At 43.5% G+C, this 20,237-nt stretch overlaps 1 protein-coding gene across 7 annotated transcripts; it reads left to right on the top strand.

The window, feature by feature from the left end:
- The first annotated feature begins 332 nt into the window (after positions 1 to 332).
- On the top strand, positions 333 to 17,342 carry SLC25A15 (solute carrier family 25 member 15). Of its 7 annotated transcripts, none has more exons than XM_074859768.1 (9): positions 333 to 350; positions 1,230 to 1,343; positions 2,737 to 2,822; positions 3,132 to 3,259; positions 7,135 to 7,393; positions 12,325 to 12,462; positions 12,784 to 12,953; positions 13,974 to 14,132; positions 15,052 to 17,342. In XM_074859768.1, the coding sequence occupies exons 4-9, from the start codon at positions 3,205 to 3,207 to the stop codon at positions 15,174 to 15,176; spliced, it is 906 nt and encodes a 301-aa protein (XP_074715869.1). In that variant the 5' UTR covers positions 333 to 350; positions 1,230 to 1,343; positions 2,737 to 2,822; positions 3,132 to 3,204; the 3' UTR covers positions 15,177 to 17,342. The 7 variants fall into 7 exon arrangements, with proteins under 7 accessions (XP_074715869.1, XP_074715871.1, XP_074715872.1 ...); XM_074859770.1 differs by lacking the exon at positions 333 to 350 and adding an exon at positions 497 to 603 and having other exon boundaries at positions 17,093 to 17,342; XM_074859765.1 differs by lacking the exon at positions 333 to 350 and adding an exon at positions 499 to 603.
- Positions 17,343 to 20,237: the final 2,895 nt, after the last annotated feature.

Genomic DNA, 20,237 nt, shown 5'->3' with positions numbered 1-20,237 from the left:
CAGTCACATAGTACAAAAAAAAAAAAAAAAAAAAAAAGCCACAGGTAAATTTTCCTTCTCCTCCATTGCTCGAATAACATTTTAAAAATTTGTCAAATACTTCAAAATAGCAGGAGGCAAAAAAAAAAACCCATCTAGACAGACTGCAGCTGATGGACGAGCGCCTGTCTCGGGAATTGCGGCAGTTCTGCTGGGGTTCCCCTGTACGCACAAAATGTTATTTCAGGGTATTTAATTCCTAAATAAATCCTTCTTTAAAAACAAAAAAACACCCACCCAACCAAAACATAAAAGGGATTGTGGGCCGCAGGGTTTCGGAAGGGGCCGGAACAGGGGCGGTGCTGCGACCGGTACTTGTGGGGACCCCAAAACCCTGTCCCCGCCGCCCTCCCCGTAGCCACGCCGGCCGCCGGGCGTTTCCCCGCTGCCCGGAACCGCCTCCCACCGCCGGGGGCACGGCAGGCTCGGCCCGGCCCGGCCCCGCCGCCCGCCCACCGCCTCCCCGGCCCGCGTGTTCCCCAGGGCCGCGGGGGGCCGCGCTGCCTCCCTCGGCCGCCTATATAGGGGCAGCGGCGGCGGCGCTGCCCGCCCGAGCGGGCGGCGGTGAGTGGCGGCGCCAGGCGGGCCGGGCCGGGGGTGGCTCGGTGCGGCGGGGTCCCCGGGCGGGAGCCGGGCTGCCCCGCGGCCTGCGGGCCTGGGGTGCGCCGCGGCCTCGGGGCTCAGCGGTGCGCGGCCCCCCGGGAATCGTCGGTCTGCGCGCAGCCGCCCGGGAGACGCGGCGGGTGTGCGGGGTCCGGCGGCCTCCTGCCCCGGCAGGCCTCTGCCATCTCCCCGCGCCGCCCCGCCGAAGGCCGGCCGGCGCTTTCCCGCTCAGAAGCGGTGGGTGTTGTGGGAGCGGGGGGTTCGCGGCCGGCGCCCGGCTGCCCTGAGGAGACCTGCCCTTCGGCTTTGCCCGCCCTGGAGCTGGCGCTCTGGCCGGTACCGAAGAGAGTCGGTCTGCAGCGGCCGGGAGCACGTGTGGCAGTCTGGCCGCTGCCCGGCGGCTGCTGCGGCGCCGGCCTGCCCCGGCCTCGGGCAGCGGCCTGGCGGGCTCTCCCCGGGAGCAGCGCTACTTTTTGGGGTTATCCACCTGGTGTTTGGGGGGTGCATCACCAGAGAATAACGTCAGGGGCTGCGGGTGGAGGACCCTGCGCGGCCTGTTACGCTAACTAATGCTTCTGTGTTTCCAGGTTGGAGGCTTGGATTCGCCTGGGAAGTAACAGCGGTTGTTGCCTCGTTATACCCACGAGCAGTTTTTAAATCTGCTAGTGTTATTGCATACAGGAAAAAAAATAGCAGAGAAGGTATGTACGTATATACTACTGGTGTAGTTTTGACTAAGTCTTAAATCTTGTGAAAGTGGTAATGTACTCTTATGGGTCAGGAAACTAAACTTCTTTGGCTCTCAAAACTTCCATGTTTTTATAGGCATCTCTGTTTTTCCTTCTGCTGCCAAGCGTCAGTGGGTATCTGTGGGTGATTTGGCATGTGCTCCCGTTGGGGACTGGCACAAGTTGATAAGCACTCAGCATGATGCAAGCAGTGTACATTTCACTGAATGCAGGCAATTGTTGCTCTCTAGTAATTCCCTTCATTCAGAGGCTGTCTCGCTGATCTGTTGTTCTTGTTTCTTCCTCTAAATGAGAAGCAAAAGTGCGGAGTGCTGCGTGACCGCTAATGAGGTATATAGGATAATGAAGTGTAACTTGGTCTTGCAGCTTCTGTTTTGAGACAACAGTATACTATGCTGTCAGTGGTGAAACAGTTCCAATCTGTAACCACAATTCAGAAATAGCATGTATTAGTGCCATTTATTATAAGAGAAGTGACACATTTTTTAAAAAACTATTACATTCAGATTCATGCAACTCATCTTAAACAGATTGGACATGTGAAGTTACTGAGTGACAGTATTTGGCCTACTGGGAGCATATTTTAAGCTTCAGCAATAATCTGTTTAGAGATAGGCTTTCTTAAAGCCTTAATTGTATGCAGGTGTGTGTACTTGTAAAAGTTGTACAAAGGATGTGGTTCATACAGTGTGTTTTTTAAATTATTCTTTCAATGTAGCCTATTGGAAATTGTGTTTCCCATAAATACTACTCCAGAATATATTTTGGGAGGCAACAGGCTTCAAAAGAAGCACCACAGTAGGTAAAAGAGTGAAAAATGTTCTGTTTACTGATATACTGTCCTTGAAGCCAGGCTTAAAAGTCAATGAGGGTATGATTCATGTGTGTATTTGTGTGGTTTTTAAGACTCATGCAACTCTTTTGACAGCACCACCAGCTAAGTGTCTGGCTCAGCAACATGGCTCTGAAACAGTGGGAGCTCTTTGGCTCAATGATTTTACTCCAGATAAGCAATCTTCTTTTAACTGCTCACCCAGTGAAAGTACCTTGCTGCAAACTTGAGAACTGAATTAATTTGAATGTTTGAGGGTGTCGCCTTTGTATTTCTGCTTTCCAGCTGCCTTCCTGAGAGATGAGGTGTAATTCTTATTTATAGTATGCTGGTGTGGGGGGAACTTGTGCTGGGAACCTGACAGCTAGATACAATTCTAGGTGTTCATTCCCTTTCTACTCATATCTTCTGAGAGCCATGGAGAAATACCTAATGTGCCTGGATCATCATGAATGCAGTTTTCTTAGCTGCTGCTCACCATGAGGAGAGCAATTCTCTTGTTTTGCTTTATAGGTGGGGAGCTGAGATGGGGGGGAAATATTCCTGCCAGCTAGCCTTAGACCCCTGATGGAGACTGTGCTTCTATAATCAATAAAAAGGTAATGCTCATCGCTTTTCCCTGGGGGTACTCTTTGCTTTCATTTGAGAGATCCATGGACACTAGAAACTGGAAAGCCCAAGTAATCTGAAGCTAGACAGTGATACTCCAGAGGACTTGCCTAATGCAGCAAAACTAGTCAGTCAAAATACAAATATGCTAGATCTCAGTCTTGGGGACAAGCATTTTCTGTTTGTAAATGGTTTAGAACAGGGTAAATGGAAGAGTGGAAGTGAAAGCAATCTTGTGATGCTTTTGACTGTCAGTTACTGTTGTAAATTGTGTATACTTCATTTTTCTCTTCTCTTAGGAGACAAGTGTCTCCACACCTGCCAGGAAACAGGAGACTTCACTCTGAAGTAACTGATAAACAAGTGTGAAGCATGAGGATCAACTCGGCTATTCAGGCTGCTATTGACCTCACAGCAGGAGCTGCAGGTAAGGCTAGAGAACTTAATTGCACAAAACTTCTGAGGGACAGAATAATAATGCCTTTGAGCATTAATAATTTGAGCAATAATAATAAATACCTTTGAGAAATGTAAAAGCAGTTTCCCATTGCTATAAAAAGCCTTGCCTTCTGTGTTTTAAGGACGTGGAGGTGAAGCAGCTGACCTCAGCTGGTGTTGTAACTGCATCACTATCACTCTTCCCTGGTGAAACCCCTGCCACACAGTGAAGGTGTAACCCTTATTCCAGACTAATATTTTTCCAGAAGGAGATTTAAGTTTCAGTGTTAGTTCTCATGCTTACATGAGTTTAAGAATTGGTCACAAGTAGAGTTTTGGAATGAACCTAAACAGTGTGTTGAGTGGTTGAGGTGCTGCTTTTGTCACAGGAACCCTCTCTAATTGAAACAGGCAAGAGGCTATCTGAAGGGTTATTAGCTCAAACAACATCCTGATGTGAATCTTTAGAAGCTAGGAAGCTTAGTAGTGGGACTGATGATGAATTCATTCAACTAACTTCCAGTTCAGTCTAGTCTGTGCTGTAAAGTTTTGCTGAACCAGTTGTGACAGTCACAAATGTGGAAACAGTTGCATTGTTTCACTAACATTACCATGTTGGTAATGTCCGTGGCTGAGAGGTGAATTGGTTTTTAACTCTGCCAGAGAAAAGGGGTCTTTTTGACATTTCTAAGCTGGCAATGTTTATACAGAAAAGGTGGAAGGAAAGATTTGTCTAATGTACTGTTGTAAGCAGTTTAAACAATTTCATGGTTCTTTTCCCAAACAATAGCTATTGCAGTTGGTGGGTCCTTTTATGATGGTATTAATGCTGTGAGTATCACGGCATTAATGGTGTTAAGTGCAATTCAAGGGTAGTTATTTGAGGTCATTTGTCAGACTGGAGTTAACCTTAGTGCAGTGAGAAATCAAGGGGTGACAGATAACATGAGTCCAGTGTGGCACCTTCATAAAGCATTCCATCTACCACCACATTTTGCCCAGGTAATACCTGCTTTGTTAGCCTTTGCAAAAATATGTTAATTGACTAGACAATACTCTCTTTCCCTGCAAGTGAAGTGTTTCTGCTATTTGCTCTTATTCCTTCATTGCCTTAGAAAAATTATGCTTCTCTTAGTCTGTTCATTCTCCTTGGTTTTTTTGGATCCTCAGTAAATCGTGGCTATTATCTGCTCTATTTCCCAAAGTAGTAACTTAATATCTGTGCAGTTCTTGATGGTTTTGCAGGTGTTCCCAGGTGCTTAAATGGGAGGTGTGACTGCTTTCCTTCCTGGTACTTCAGCTGAGGAATGGTTAACATCCAGGGCAGTGGAGCACTCTGGCTTAGGAAGCTGTCTTTCTGAGTTGAAGCCTGAGTTGAAGCTCTTGGTGACTACAAGAGCTGGAAACTAGCATCAGCTTAGAAATCCATTTCTTGGTGATACTGTTCCATGCCCACACTCAGGCTAACAGGGCATGCACTTGAGGTTTCCCTGGTTTTGGCAGTATTGCTTAGAGGATCTTGGAGCTAATTATGCTGTTTTCTTCTCTGGTATAGTTCTCCTTCCTTTAGATAAGATGAAGGAAGTCAGACCTCTTTCGTCATGACTTCAGTAATCCTAAATCATTGTTCTTTTTCTTTGCTACTTTTCTTGTAATAGATAGTTTTAATGTTACTCTAGTATTTATTTTCCATATTCTTTCCACATACTTGTTTTGTATTGCCTGTGTTCATTGGTAGTGCTCATTTCTGTGTTACATATGTGTCTGCACCCTTTAGAAAAGTGTATTTAGGCAAACAGCTAGTTCCTCCAGTAAATGCATAACCTGATTTTACCTTTCTCTCCAGATACAGTCTTGACTAGCTGATAAGTAATGGCATACTGGGACAAGTAAGTTCTGAACAATAATAAATAAGCCCTTCAGCTGCCTGTGGGTCATAGTCCTTTGCCTAGGATCTGAGCAACCTCTGATCCCTTCTCTGATTAAGTAGGACTCTTTTCGCCACGGTTCCCATGTCATTATTATGACCACATTTGTCTAAACATTCAAGCAGGGTTGACTTTTTGTTTTTTCTGGTTTGTTTTGGTTTTGTGGTTTGGGGTTTTTTTTACACTCTACTGCTGGCTGGAAGAATTATGTTTTCTTTAATGTTTTAGATACTGTGACTCTTGGTCTTTACCTTGAAGCTTACAAAGTTCATTGCTGTAGTTTACTGGGCTTCTTGTGCTACCTCCAATGACAGTGTAAGGAGAGCCCTTTCTCTTTTTGGAACAGGTGTTCACAGTCAGCTCCCAATTTTTTAGTTCTGCATTCCCAAGACCACTTCTGGTTTTCTTGGGCTTCTTCCAACAGCCATTATTTTACTACACATGGATGTTTTAGGTCTGCCTTTACACAGGAACCTAGCATTTGTCCTCTAGATTAATATCTACCTGACTTGCCTGCAGGTAGCATTGGCTGAGCCTTTCCAGCTCTGCTTCTCATCTGAGGCTGACATGGAGTTACTGGTCAGAGCCAGCTACTTCTCTGCTTGGTTATTCCTCACAGAGCAAGAAGCTCTTCATGTTTCCTTGCATGATTTGCTCTGAAGCTTTTAATGAGGTTTTATGGCAGCTAGATCTTTAGTTCCTCTTAAAGTCCTGAAGTACCTCTTTGCAGAGCAGCAACAATGTAACATGAGTAGAATTGATTGAAATAGGCCTGGTTAAACAAACACTTGCTTACTCTTCTTCTTCCCATTAGAAGAAAAATAACTAATCTTAATTGGATTCACACATTTGCTTCTATTTCAGTTTCTTTACCTTATCTGCATTTACAGATAATTACTTCTGTTTCATAGCTGAAAAAAACATCTTGTTAACTTGTCCTCTTTACAGTATATGCATGTCAGCTGTGCTTTAAAGCACAGCTTTAAATGTCAGCTAAACATTTGAAGATCAGCTTCCATTTTAGGATAGTTCTTCTTTCTTGCTAAAAAAGCAAAATCATAAAGTCTATATAAGGTACACCTATCATATGCTTCCTATTAGTTATTGGCTTCTAATAGATTGCTGTCAGTGTACACTGTTATTTCTTACTGAAAAAGTGTAATGTTAGCTCTTTCTGCAGACTACTGAATTGAATTAGTTCATGCGAAAGAACACTGCACTGAGGGAGAAGTGGTTACTGGTATTGATTGAAATATCTCACAAGTTCTCAGGGTATTGACCTTGCAGTTCAGTTTGGAAAAGATAACAGGTTGAGAAACTTTGCCCTTTTGCCCTTTTTCAGCTTATACTGGACACTTTCTTCTAGTATGTAGGAATAAATGCACATAAGAATCATCTGGAGTTTTGAAGTAAAGGGATTGAGTCTTTGGTTATCAATTTGTCTCATCAGTCTCGGTAGTGTTCCTCTTGTCCCGGAGGAGTCTTTGTCTCACTTGATTCAAAATCTTTCAGGTTTTTGTTATTGGAATGTAAAATCGGATGTCTTCTGAACCACTGCATTAATGAACAAGGGAAAATGTTGCTTAACTCATTAACACAGGTGACTTGATTTCAGAACAATACCTCTAATTCAGTAACTGCTTATGTAGGTGAATCAATTCATTTAGATGCTCACTTTTAGTAAGGCAAAGAAATGTTTAATGAGACTTAAGCTGTTACTGCTTTTATGCATGGTTTTCTCTTTCTTCAGGTAACTAAATTCACCACTGATAATTGATGCCATTGTGCTGAAATCAGTGCACTTGTCTTTTCCTGTGGAGAATTAATTAATCGTTGCTTTCTGTGTGATTTTTTTTTTCCTAATAGTGCTGTTTGTGTATAGATGTTTCAGTTGTGATAACCTTCATCCACCCTCTTAACTTCCATGCCTGTTTAGGTGGGACAGCATGTGTGCTGACTGGCCAGCCCTTTGACACTGCAAAGGTGAAGATGCAGACATTCCCCAACATGTACAAAGGAATTGTAGACTGTTTTGTGAAAACCTACAAGCAAGTGGGGTTTCAAGGCTTCTACAAGGGAACTACACCAGCGCTTGTAGCCAACATTGCAGAGAACTCCGTTCTGTTCATGTGCTATGGATTTTGCCAACAAATTGTGAGAAGAATTGTTGGAGTAGACAGGAAAACAAAGCTCAGGTTAGTTATAGAAATCCATTTCATTTTTTAAAATAAATAAAAACTATGCAACTGCTATTTGCAAGTACTGTATTGTCAGAGCATAACTGATGTCCTAGTCCTCCTCTGCCAGTATGCATTGTAGTAAGTTTTGGAATATAGACCTTTGTGCTAGGATATGGTGTCTTAACTACAACAGAGCCATCTACTTGTTGCTGTAGTTGGCTGGTTTAGATAATCGCAACTTAACTGGAATATTCAAGACCTGGAATATTTTTACTAAACAGACTGAGCATTGCAATACCTGAAAGTTAGTATTCCCTTGCCTTTAGGTGGTTCTGATTTTGCAGGGGAGGTAGTGGTTCTTACAGGGAGGCATACTAAGGTGAAAAGAAACTTTTCTAATATTGCCTTGCTTTTAAAAATCTAAGTTTCAAAAGCTGGAATGTAATGATGGTTAGATCAAAGGTCTAATTTTGCAGTGTGTTGTCTGCAGCACTGGCAATAAGTGGCTGCCTAAAGAGAGAAAAGAGAAGGAAGTGTTTAATACTTACTGCGAGTCTTCTGCCAGACTTGTGTTCTTAGTTCAGAGGATTTCTTGATCCTTTTGTGATCCAGTCAGTGACTATGGATCTCTTTTGAAACACTTGTCCTGTCTCCTCTTGAATTCTTGTAAGTTCCTTGCATCTGCAGTACACTTTGGCAGGGAGTTCTGCAGGTGGTAGTCATTAATTCTGTAACTGGAAGAGGCAGCTGATCCTTACCCACTGTCTCCATGCTACCTGGGATTTTATAGATTTCTGTCCATTGCTCCATGCCCCTTTTCCCCACCCCTTCCTGGATGGAAGGATCCCATCCCTCCTAGTCAGTGAGCACTCTGAAGCTGTTCCTTTAGCTGTCCTCGCTGTCTTTCTCAAACTCTTGTAATCCTGATGTACCTGGATTTTTAGCTTATGAGACCAGAGCTGTGCAGAGTATTCAGGGTGTGAACAAGTCCTGGATTTATGCACTGGCATAATGATCATAATCTTTTTCTAGCTAGGATGGCTTTTCTCCAGGGGCATCACTTTAGAGCTGTCAGTGGTTCAGCAGTCTCCATGTGCCTTACTGTTACACATTTCTCAAGGTATGTCTTCTGTACAGCACTGAAAGTAGCTGCACCTTCTCCATCCTTGTGCTGCCCCACAGTGGAAAAGATTTCTTATACTGTCCTAACTCCATTCAGAGTGATGCAAGGTTAACCACATTCAGCTTTTTATTAATAACTTTGTTCTGCCTCTGTCACGTCTGTCTCCAAATGAAAGTAGCGGGGAAGGCCATGAATCTGCATTTGAGATCTTTGACATGACATAGGTAGCTACCTAAGTGCAAGACAAGTATCTAAAAGTGTGTGGTGGTTTAGCCCCTGCCGGGGTCTGAGACCACGCGGCCGCTGCCCCTCCCCCACAAAGGGAGTGAAATACAAAGCCCCAAGACTGAAATAAGGAAAGGTTTAATACAACAATGCAATAGCAACACAACCAACAACAACAATAACAATAACAGTAATAGTGATAGCAATGAACAGAGCAAAATAGCTACCAAATACAGCAGTTTGAAGCACGATGTACAAAACCACGAGTGCACCACGCTCCGCGCCAGGAAAAATGTGAGTGACCTGCCAGGATGTGACGTCCGCATGGTATCTGAATAACCCGGCTAGAGCTCCCCCCCACTGCTGGGGAAACTTAACCCTATCCTGGTTAAACCAGGACAAAGTGGCATTAAGTGAGGTGTTCTCCTGTCACGTGTTAAGATGTTGTATTTTAAGCCTGAGGCCTGCTATGAGGGAATATGAAGTGATGAAGAGATAAATTATATTAATTGTTCTCTACTTGCATTCTCTTTCACTGTTTCTGACAGTTGAAATACCTCAGCTGAGACAGTCATTTCCACCTTTTTTTTAATTGCTTTCTTAGATCAGGGAGTTTCTTCTTGCTCAGCTTACAGACCTCTTATCTTTTCCTACCCACTCAAATGTTAGGAGATAGGCCTACCAACGGCATGATTTGCTGCTTAACCATCTTTTGTGACCCTCCTGGGAGGTAGACTACAGACTTGCAGAGGTCCTGGGATCATCTCTTCAAGTGATTGAGACAGCATGTTTACAGCATATGTAGGGGAGGTAGTGCAGGAAACTTTCAAACAGTATAGACATAGGTGTACTATTCCACACTTTTGGAGTAGGATACAGAATGGGAATGTAATTTGAATATGTAGCAATAGCAAGTGCCTCTGACATCTGACCTTTCTTTCCTTGGTCAGGTAAATGGGTACTTTTCAGACCCAGGATGGCTGTTTAATACATTGTTGATTGAAGAACAAATAGTGTGACTGCATGACTGTGCTAGGGTAAAACACTAAAGGATTTAAATTTACTTGGAAGATTTCTCCCTTGATGCTGCTTCCTTGATCTCTTATTCTGGATCATTGTGGGGGCATCTTATGAGGTGCATGTATGAGAGAATTGACATGGTCTGCAGTGGTGCCCTGAATACATGAGGTCTGTCCAGGATGTTTCCAACCATTCTTATTGTGGAAGAGTCAAGAAGCCTTTGTGTGCTGTAGAGGAGGGAAGAAACCCTGATGAGGTGGCTAACATCTGGACATGACACATAAAGAACTATAATTATCTTCATTGCCTCTGCTGTTTAAAACCTGTCATACTATCTTAGCCCGAAGAGGAAAATGTGTCAAGTCACAAACTGAGGTCAACCTGACTATTTTTCTCACCCGTATATAAGCAATGGCTTCTCACTTTTTCATTATTTTATAATGTTTGAGATTTCTCAAAACCAGCTACAATAGTTTGGTTTTGCTTTTAGTTACCTTCCCAGTCACACCTTTAAATGGCTTGGAAATAAGCTTGCCTAGGCTGCTTGTGTTCAGTGATACCCTGGTCAGTGAGTGAAGCCTTGCAAAACAGTTACAAAACAACAGTTTCTCCAGTTAAAGGAATACATGTCACTGATGCATGAGTCAAAAGGAAAACTAATGGAGAGAGAAATGCTAAATTCCATTTATCTTTTAACATCCATTTAGTCCAACCAAACTGATTTCATTCCATGCTAAAGTCTAAACTGAGACAACCAAAGGGAAAGAGAATTGCTAAATTCCATTTGTCTAAATGCCCATTTAGTCCAACCAAACTGATTTCATTCCGTGCCAAAGTCTAAACTGAGAGAACTATTATCCTTGTTCACCTCAGTTTGACTTTCTCAATACGTGACTAGTCATCTTCAGCAGGCTATTTTCTTTGAAAAAAACAAGATAAATACCTTTTATAGAAGAAGCAGCAGTGTTAAGAGTAGATGATTCTTCCTCCTGTGATGTATGATCAAAACTCTCCCATCCAGAAAAATTACTGAATTAGGCATTTTGAGTTGAGAGGGAACCTGAACAGCATTCAAGGCTTATCACTTCTGCAGTGAGGTTCGCTATATTAAAGACCAAAGCCTAAACAGCGGGTCCAGTTGAATTTTTGTATGCAAAATTAAATATCAATGGGCAAAAGTAGAAAGTATCTGAATTATGGCTAAATCTAATGCTTTACGTACATATGTCAGAATTCTTTTTGTCTGATAGCATCATTTTTTCCTTTCTCCTGAAGGAGGAAGGATCCTGTGCATAGTGCATAGTTAGAAGGCACCTCTTCCACGTCTTCTTATCCTGATTCTTCAATGTGTAACCCTATTGCCTTGCTGTAGCTCATAGCTGCTTAACTGTAGGGCTCAGCCACATACTGTTTTTAACTCTGCCTTGCTCTGTCTCGAGCTTCAGAGGGTTACATTTCAGATCCCTGTTATGCCAGGCTTTGTGTGCTGCAAGAGGATTGTGCAGTCAATGTTGCCAGTTCTTACCGCATATTATGTGGTCGCTGCTCTGTAGGCAGCTACTGACTTCTTCCACTTTGACCGTTCTTGTCACTGCCATATCTGAATGTCACGAGCTTTGCTTCATGTCACAAACTCAGTTCTGTGATGCTTCTGCAAGGTGAAAAGTTGTAGCTTTAATCTCTAATACTATAGATGTTTGCCCTGTGCCCAGTAGTTTTATACATCTGTGTATGGAAAGAACTTCTGTGCAGCAGTGAGGGCGGTCTCAGCTGTGCTGACTCCCCAGGTTCTGCAAGAAGGGAGAAGCTCCACTTTTTCTGTGCTGTTGTGTAGCTCCTGTGCAACACACCAGTGTCTGTAGGAACCTGTTTAAAGTGTATATCATCCTGGAGTACCAGCCTTTTGAGTCCTAGCAGTTTAGCAGCCCAGACTTTGCGACATGTAAAATAACCGCAAAGTAAGCCCCAGTTTTGGAATACTGTGAGTCCATGCAGACTATAGTGCTGTCTTGTTCAGTGGTGTTTGTCTGCACTGTCCCTGATACACATGGCTGCATTCATTGCAGTACATCCATAGAAAGATTATAGTGGTCCATTGTGTCTTGCTTTCAGATTTCTAGCATCTTCCACTGAAAACTGGTATTAATACTGGTAAGGTGAATTTGAAAACACTGACATCTGTATGAGGTGATGATTGCTCCTGTTCTGAGGAAGTAACTAGTACCCAGAAGTTGCCCAGTAAAAATACTCTATGGAAATCTTTATCAAATCTTCTCCTTCTTGGCTTTTATAGTGTTTATTCTGCTGCAATCACTAAAGTATGGCAAAAAAGGTAAAGGTTGCAATATATCTTTTTGGGTGTCAAAAGGATGTATTTGAGTTGTATATGAAGATGGGATGAGTCAGGTTTCTTATCTCCCTAGATCAAGTGCCCTTTTCCCTTGAGACTTTTTCCCCCAAGACTGTGTCAGGTTTTTCTTGGTGAGATTTACAGGTTCAGGAAGCTGATTGCTGGTGCAGTGGCTCCACTGCACTGAAGGTCAGTGCCCAAATACCTTCTGCAGTTTCTCTCTTGCAGTGATCTGCAGAATGCTGCTGCAGGCTCCTTCGCCTCTGCCTTTGCCACCCTTGTCCTCTGTCCCACAGAGCTGGTGAAGTGCCGGCTGCAGGCCATGCATGAAATGCAGTTGTCAGGAAAAATAGTCCAGGGGCACAAGTAAGTATACACCCTGCCCAGTATCTCTGGAACCCTTTTATGTGTATTATTTTTAATTCTGTACTGGCTTGATGTCACATTTGTAGTGCACTGTTAACCAGCAAAGAGTTGTGGCTGGGAGGGTCGGAGCCTGGAGGTCTCTGAGGCACTAGTAAAGCTGGATGCCAGTGAAGGGCTCCCAGTAGGATCTTGTTCTAAGTCTTACTTGAATTCTGTTGTCTAAACAATGGGTCTTAATTGTTGCTGCAGTTGCCTATCGTTCTGTAACCTTCTCATTATCTGGCTATTAAGCATCACTAACTGGATCAACCTCTCTCTCAGTACAGTTTGGTCGGTAGTGAAGGGTGTTATTCAAAAGGATGGTCCCCTTGGATTTTACCGAGGCCTGTCAAGCACTTTGCTGCGGGAAGTCCCAGGCTATTTCTTCTTCTTTGGAGGGTATGAACTGAGTCGGACATTCTTTGCCTCTGGGAGATCAAAAGATGAATTAGGTATGGTGCCTCTTTTTTCCTGGTGGATTTTAGCATGCTGTCATGGGGGACATAAAGGGGGGGGCACATATCTTCCCTGAAGATGTGCTAATGATTCACAGCTGTTGTAAAATACGTGTAAAATGAAGGAAACTGGACATACAAAATATGGAGGTCTGCATTTTGTGTATATATAGTAATAAATTATTGAAGTGACCACTTGCCAGTGGGGCAGGATATATTATAAATGGAGAATAAATACAGTAAGCTAACAGTAATACTACAAAACTACTTAAATATCTGACCCTACAGTGTAACACAACTCTAAACTATTTAATCAGCTGTTTAGAGTGATTTTTGAAGCTTTACAGCTTTAGCTGTATTCTCTTGAACAGTGAGCACACATTGCAGCATACATGTGAACAGACCATTAGATGTGATTACAATGATAGTAAGAGAACACTGAGATGGGAAAGTAGAAATGAAAAAATGAGGAGATACCAGAATAAAGACAGCTTGTCTCCAGTTGAAATACTTTGTCTTGCTGGGAGTTAGGATTTTAGCTACATGCATTCTGGTTGCTGTTACAAAATGTTTATCGACATCTGATCTGAAACACGAAATCAGGTTGCATCATGAAAAATGACTGATCACCAACTGCATTGTACCAAGTGAATCTGTTTAGGTGATTAGTGACACTATGTTACTCTAAACCATTTCACAATTAGCCTTGGAAAGTGATTGCAAGTGTGAAAGGAGTGGAGTTAATTTAGTTAATACAGTCAAAACAGAATTCCAGGTTATACTTTTTTAGCATGGCCAATAATCTAAGAGGCACTCCTTATAACCTTTGAGCTTCTGGTTAGACTTGTGACTTCCCAGTGGCTTAAAATTAACTTAAAGGTTTGTGGGGGAGCAGGAACTGCTCTTCTGTCACAAAGAGAACACAGAAGAACCTGCTTGACTTCTGTAGATGAAATAATGTGATACTTACGTTGGTGGATATTTTGTGGTGTGTATAAAAGCTTTTCTTAACTTCAGGTCCCATTCCTTTGCTACTGAGTGGAGGTTTTGGAGGCAGCTGTCTGTGGATTGCTGTGTATCCTGTGGACTGTGTCAAATCTAGAATTCAGGTTCTTTCAATGGCTGGAAAACAGACAGGCTTTATGGGAACATTTGTAACTGTTGTGAGAACTGAAGGTGAGTATGCAGCGTATCAACTGAATCTGTAGGGCTACAGACTGAAATGTATACCCTCCAATACCAAAAACTGCTTAAGAAATCTAGTCCACTGATAATGCGTTAGAGACAGACAGTAGCTGTTTCTAACAAATAGAAGTATCGATGCTTCATGTAGTCTGGAAAGCTTGGAATCTAGGTCTAGAAATCAAGACCTCCTGCATCTGCCATGCCTCTTGGTTTAGGCGACAATTCACTTAAAGTTAACTAAAGCTCAGTATGCATTAAAAGCGGAAAAAGGAATGAGCTCCATTACCCATCACCAAACCTGTACATGAAAATTGAAATAACCAGTTCAGTACAGAATTTTTCTTCACCTCTAGAAGTTCATGTATGGCTGTCTGAGGGTGTTTAATAGTCCTATCTAGCCTGGCAACTTGGAGCATCTACCTCAGTGTCTCATCTCTGGAACTGCACCAGGCCTGCACCAGGCACTTCAGAAGATGGTGTAAGAATATACATGGTGGCAGATAAGAATCCTGGCCCTGTTGCTAGGGAGGATAATAATCAGAGCAGGAGTCTGATATGGGGCACAGCTCCAACAGAGTCCTGTTCTTTTTCTGTCCCCTTGCCAGCTGTGGTACAGCTGCTGTGAATGGTATCCTCAGGTGACCAAGGTAGTGTTCTGAAGACCCTGTCATACCTGAGATAAGTTTCTAATGTAAGCACTTAGATGGCTAAACTTATGTTAAAACTCCAGATACTTGTCTACCACTATCCAGTAACATTGTGGTTAGCAGCTACACCAGTGAGTTCAGCTCTCTGTGAATGCCCCTCTAAGCAGAAGCATTACTTCAGTATCCTTCAAAGGTAAAAGCACAGTGGTTGATGCAGATAGGCAATTTAATAAATTGCTAACTGGCTCTGATTTCATTTCCAGGTGTACTTGCCTTGTATTCTGGACTAAAGCCAACTATGATCCGTGCATTCCTGGCCAATGGGGCACTGTTTCTTGCCTATGAGTACAGCCGGAAACTTTTGATGAAACAAATAGATTCTTACTGATACCTTCTAGCAGATGGAGAACAAATGGTTGTTTAAGGATTATTTAAATAAATGATCAAAAGCCTGTAGATCACATCATGGTTTGAGCAGGGCCAAATCAGTGACCTAATTTTAGGAACTCAACTCCAGTTTAGGATTTGTAATCTTTTAAATTCAGGTGATTTTGATAGAGATGTGTACATGCTGCTTGAATTGGACCAGCAGAATTATCTCCATCTTCCAGAGTCTGCACTAGGTACACTGCATGTCATAAATGTATTTTCCTGACCTATAATGGTGCTAAAAAGACTTCATGTTGACCTGTTGGGTTTAATGTAACATGCAGCAGTAGGCTGTGTCTTGTTTAAGACAAAGCACTGTTTTAAAATCTGTGCTGTGGTGGTGAACTTTCCCAGATGTTGCTGGCAAGTGTCTGACTCAGAATAATGGCAGTCCTGTCTAATTGCTGAGTATGGCTGACTTCTACATATCCCTCATCTAGACCCCTGCCCTTCTCCAGCTCCCTTCTGCTCTGTGACTTTCCAAGGACATGGCAGGCGGTGTCTGACTTGTGTACTCTGGGCTTATAAAAATAGGAAGTGTTCACCCCTTACCTTGTACTTGTAAGACTTAGAGCCTGAGGTATGCCTGCATTTGAGATAAAAACATGTAGCTACTGGGTTTAAGGAGTCCATGCAGCATTTTATTTTCTAAATCCTTTTGAGAAGTGCTGGAGTATACTAAGCACTGCTGAATTAAGCCCTTAGTGTAAGGGAGACTGCTGGAAATTGCTGCTGGTGCTGAGCACAGAATTGTAGCTTTGCACAGGCTCCTGGTTGCGTCACCTTGATGTGAATGAGTCCATGTGCTTGAAGGACAGGAAGCTGAAGAGGAGCAGAAAGTCAGAACTGAGGTTTTAAAGACAACTGACACTGTGGTCTCCATGGTGTAACACGCACTTGGGCTGGAGTCCTGCCACTTGCTGTGTCTCTTCAGCTGAGTGGAAAAAGCTCATATGACTGGATAGTTTGTATCACCTTCAGGCCTGGAGGGCATGACTGCTTGGTCATGTTGCTTGATTAAACATGCAGTCAGTGTTACCCAAAATAATGCAGGAACACCTACTTCTAGATGCCACTTTCATTCTTGAAGTAGGATGTTCTTTATGCAAGCATCCACTGCCTTGTAAGAGGCAGCTACTGCCTATCCTGGGAGAAGGCAAAGCAGGTCTCAGCAGCACAGCAGATGACTCAGGCCTGGAGTTGGACAGAGGGACGCTGTGCTGTAAGTGACAACCCACCCTTGTGGAGGACACAAAGTACTCTGACCCAGCAAAATCATGGATTAGCACGATTTGTCAGTGACTGACAGCAGTCACAGCTGGAAGAGCTTGATTTTTGCATGTTACAGCTTCCCTTTCAGATCCCAGAAACAGGAAAAAGCTTTAGGCATAGGTGAAAGCATGTCACTACCTCTTGCAGTGCAGCCAGGGTACACTTAAACTGGCTCCTCCACTGCACTGAAAGGCGGTTGCTACAGTTCCACAAACTCTTCCTGTTTCCCCAGCCTTCACATGCAGTAACAACTGTTCATCCCCCTTTCATACACCCATGAGACCAGGCAGTTACAGCAGGGTGTGGCTGAAGGATCTTCACTGTCTGTTGCACCAATTTACCTTGACTGGTACACTAGGGGCAGTATTACTGTGCATTGTCAGTACTTCAAAAGGAATTTATACCAAATGTTTAAATAATCCAGGTAGGAGGGTGAGGCTTTAAGAGTTGTTAGACTTCCCCTTCTTTTCAAAGGTGTCTAGCCAAGAGAAATAGTATATTTGTACATGTTTCTAATAATTATGAAAAGTTGAGGACTGATTCCACATCAGTGGAATATTTCAATCTATTTCTTAGATTTGTCTTTGCTTTCATTTTTTAAAGCTCATGGTTGCAGTTTTTAATACAAAAGTTGAAGCTTCAAGAGAAGCATGATATTTTGAACTGAACCTACAGCAAGAAGCTGGTGGCTGAAATAGACACATTTGGAGAGTTTACCTCTTGAAGGTGATATAAGCAGTAATTTTTCCATTTACAGCTGCTTAAGCTGTACACATGTATTGGTTGTTCAGCTAAGAACTTAAGAATGTTGGTAGAGGAATTAATGGGAATAAAGTTTGATTTGATTAACTGAGTATCTGACTATTGTTTATGCAATAACATTTAACAAGCTTGTCCAGGTGAGGAGCAAAGAGAGGGTGGAGTTGGTGTCACCACCCTTCCAGAAGTAACAGGAAAGGCTTTTTACAATCAATGAATGTAATAAAGCCCTCAAAACTGAAGGGAAAGTGCCAGCTATAACAAGGTGCTGTGAAAGAGCTGCAGATTTTACATAATCTACTATGGAAAATAAAGTCTGTAGTTTAGCCTTTGGCCTGGTGCTTTGTTAGAACTGATTTTGTTACTAATATTAAGGTTCAACTCCACTTCCATGTCTCTAGATTGTTGAGTCCCATGATACACTAAGGGTCAGTTTCCTGCCAGAAGAATGCCATAAATTCCACATATGTAAGGGATGAGTGTCTATTACTTGAAGCCAGAGCTGCAGGGAGTTTAGGAACTATTGTTACCATCTTCTAAGCAATGGTACTTAGATCTCTCAAGAGAAATGTAGTATCTCGTACATACAGCTATTTAGTTTTTACTTAACTGTGCCTCAGCTGGAAAAATCTGATGCTTGCTGTTACAGCCTTTGCTGCTGCTATACAAGATTAGTTTATTCCATCAGCAGGAAGAAGGTTCACCTTAACTGCCCTGTAAGCTGTTAGAAAGGGCATCCTAGGACAGTGATATGCATTTGCCTGAGCTAAGCCAAAAGGAACTTAGTCATCAGCCACTTCAAGCTGCAGTAGAAGGACATCCTCTTCCAGCTCCTAGCACATCCAGTGCAGACACAGGCCTTGTCTGCTGCCTTGCTCCATCGCCCTCTAGTGATGCAGCTTTGATCTCACTCCTGTATCAGTGGGCAGTTCTTCTTTTTCTCAAGCCAGAGATGCAAGGCTTACATGAACTTTGCCAGCACCCCATAACCCTGAAGGGCAGTTTATGTGCGACACCACATGCAGCCTCTGAAGCAACACTGCAGTTTAGGGAACAGGTGAGGCTGCAAGAGCAGGCTCTGGAGCCAGCAAATCTGACAGTTCTGCCCCTCTGCTCAGAGCCCCTGCATCGGTCAGAGCAGATGAGGAATACCACAACTAATTTCATGATCCACAGTACAAGAAAGGCAGTGACATACTGGAGCAAGGGCAGTGAGGCTGCAAGGTGGAGAGAACACTTTGTTCACCCATAACAAAGGTGAGGAGGTACCTTGCTGCAGGCTACAGTTACCTCAGTCATGGGAGGGGATAGAGCCAGGCTCTTCTCAAAGACATGCAACAGCTACAACCTGGAATATGGGAAATTCCAACCAGTAAGGAAAAGTAATGGTAATGTAAGGAAAAGAATGTTGTTTTCGCATAATAAGCCTGATGGGAAGGGCAGGAGCGATTCACCAAAGCAATCAACAAGAGCAATTCACAACCATTGAAATCCCTGGCCTAGCGCTAGAAGGCAAGTGATCTTTTTGTCAACTGTGATGACCCAGTACTTGGAACTGGCTTTAGATGGATGCAGATACCGAAAGACTTGGGGCGAACTTTTCCATCTTAGTAGGCTTGCGTGATGAGCTCATGCATATTAACTTCTCCGCCCTGGAGAAAGCCAAGGTTCATTTCCATGAACATGTGACGTATGAACACATACATGAAGGGGCGTATCGGTAGGCGGTTCGGGAAGTCTGTACACCCTGTAGTACTCAGCCAATGAGGAATCAGGGGAGGGAACTGGCGGTTGGGAGAAAGGGATATAAACCATTGCATGATGGCTGGTAGGCGCGTCCACTTGATGGGGGCGCCCGGTCTTGCAAGAACGTAATAAAGAGTGCTTCACACCGCATCCTGTCTGAGCTATGGATAATTGGCAACTGAGCGTTTCTCACAGTAAGATTAAATCTTATGTGAAAACCCTATCTACAGAGCTATACAGAACTGAACTAGCTTGTATGAGCTGGCTCTAGCTGGGCCTGGTTTGCATAGAAGCTTGGACTATGTAAGTGACCCAGGCTCACTATCCTGCACCTAGAACTGCACACGGTGGAATGCTGTTGGTTATTCAAGACATGGTACTTCAATGGTGGAAGCTGAAACCTGTGGACAGAAGCAGCTTCCAAGAGGCTGGCTCCTAAATACCAGGTAATGACACAGCAACGGCAAAAGTTGAGTCTACACCTGTACTTCATAGTGTACCACTACCCTCAAGTGAGCCCAGGAAGGTATATGATCTCTCTACTTACTTCATTAACTAGGTACCAGCTAGGGAAAGCTGTATCACTGCCCTTGCACTCTTGGTTCCTAACAATAAAAGGACTAAGGAACAGAACCACAAAGTTACCTCAACACATTTCACATCAAGGAAGATGTGAACAGTCTCCACAGAAGAGCTGCACTACTGGGAACAGCAGGAAGCAGAATAAGCATCCTGGGGGTTTGGGCATTATAGGTCTTAGTATAGCTCGAGGGGTCAGTGAGCACTTGCAGTATTAGCTCAAAGCAGGAAGTCTTCAGATCAGAGGTATTAAGGCAAGCCTGGCTAACTGAGCCCAGGCAGCTGGCACACTCCTGAGCTGATGAGACCCAGCCTTCAGGAAGGGTGAGGGCATGTGGCCATCTCAGCCCTTGGGGGTGGAGGAGGTACAGCAGCAGAGAAGCAGCTGTGCTGTCTCCAACACCCACAGTCAGGTCCCAGGCCAGGTGTTGCTCCAAACCCTACATCACTGGATTGCTGATGAGGAGTGGTTCCATACCAAGACTTCTACTCAAGAAGTGTTAATCTGACACAGGCAGACTGGTATTTCTCCCTCCAAATTCCCACATTCTACTGCCCTGTGGAAAACCCTGATGCCAAGGGAAGGCGTGTCAGATTTTTCCAGCAGTCTCCTGCAGACTGCTGGTCTCCACTCACCATCAGGTTAATGCTCTTGTTTAAAGAC

The sequence above is a fragment of the Strix uralensis genome, chromosome 2, assembly GCF_047716275.1.
Source record: "Strix uralensis isolate ZFMK-TIS-50842 chromosome 2, bStrUra1, whole genome shotgun sequence".
NCBI lineage: Eukaryota > Metazoa > Chordata > Aves > Strigiformes > Strigidae > Strix > Strix uralensis.
The sequence above is the reverse complement of the archived record's forward strand: the minus strand, read 5'-3'. Positions and strand labels throughout refer to the sequence as shown.

Excerpts from the sequence above, each read along its gene's own strand:
- SLC25A15 (XM_074859768.1), top strand. The coding sequence starts at position 3,205 with ATGAGGATCAACTCGGCTATTCAGGCTGCTATTGACCTCACAGCAGGA. Across the intron at positions 3,260-7,134 it reads CCTCACAGCAGGAGCTGCAG|GTGGGACAGCATGTGTGCTG; the intron begins GTAAGGCTAGAG and ends ATGCCTGTTTAG. Across the intron at positions 14,133-15,051 it reads AACTGTTGTGAGAACTGAAG|GTGTACTTGCCTTGTATTCT; the intron begins GTGAGTATGCAG and ends TTTCATTTCCAG.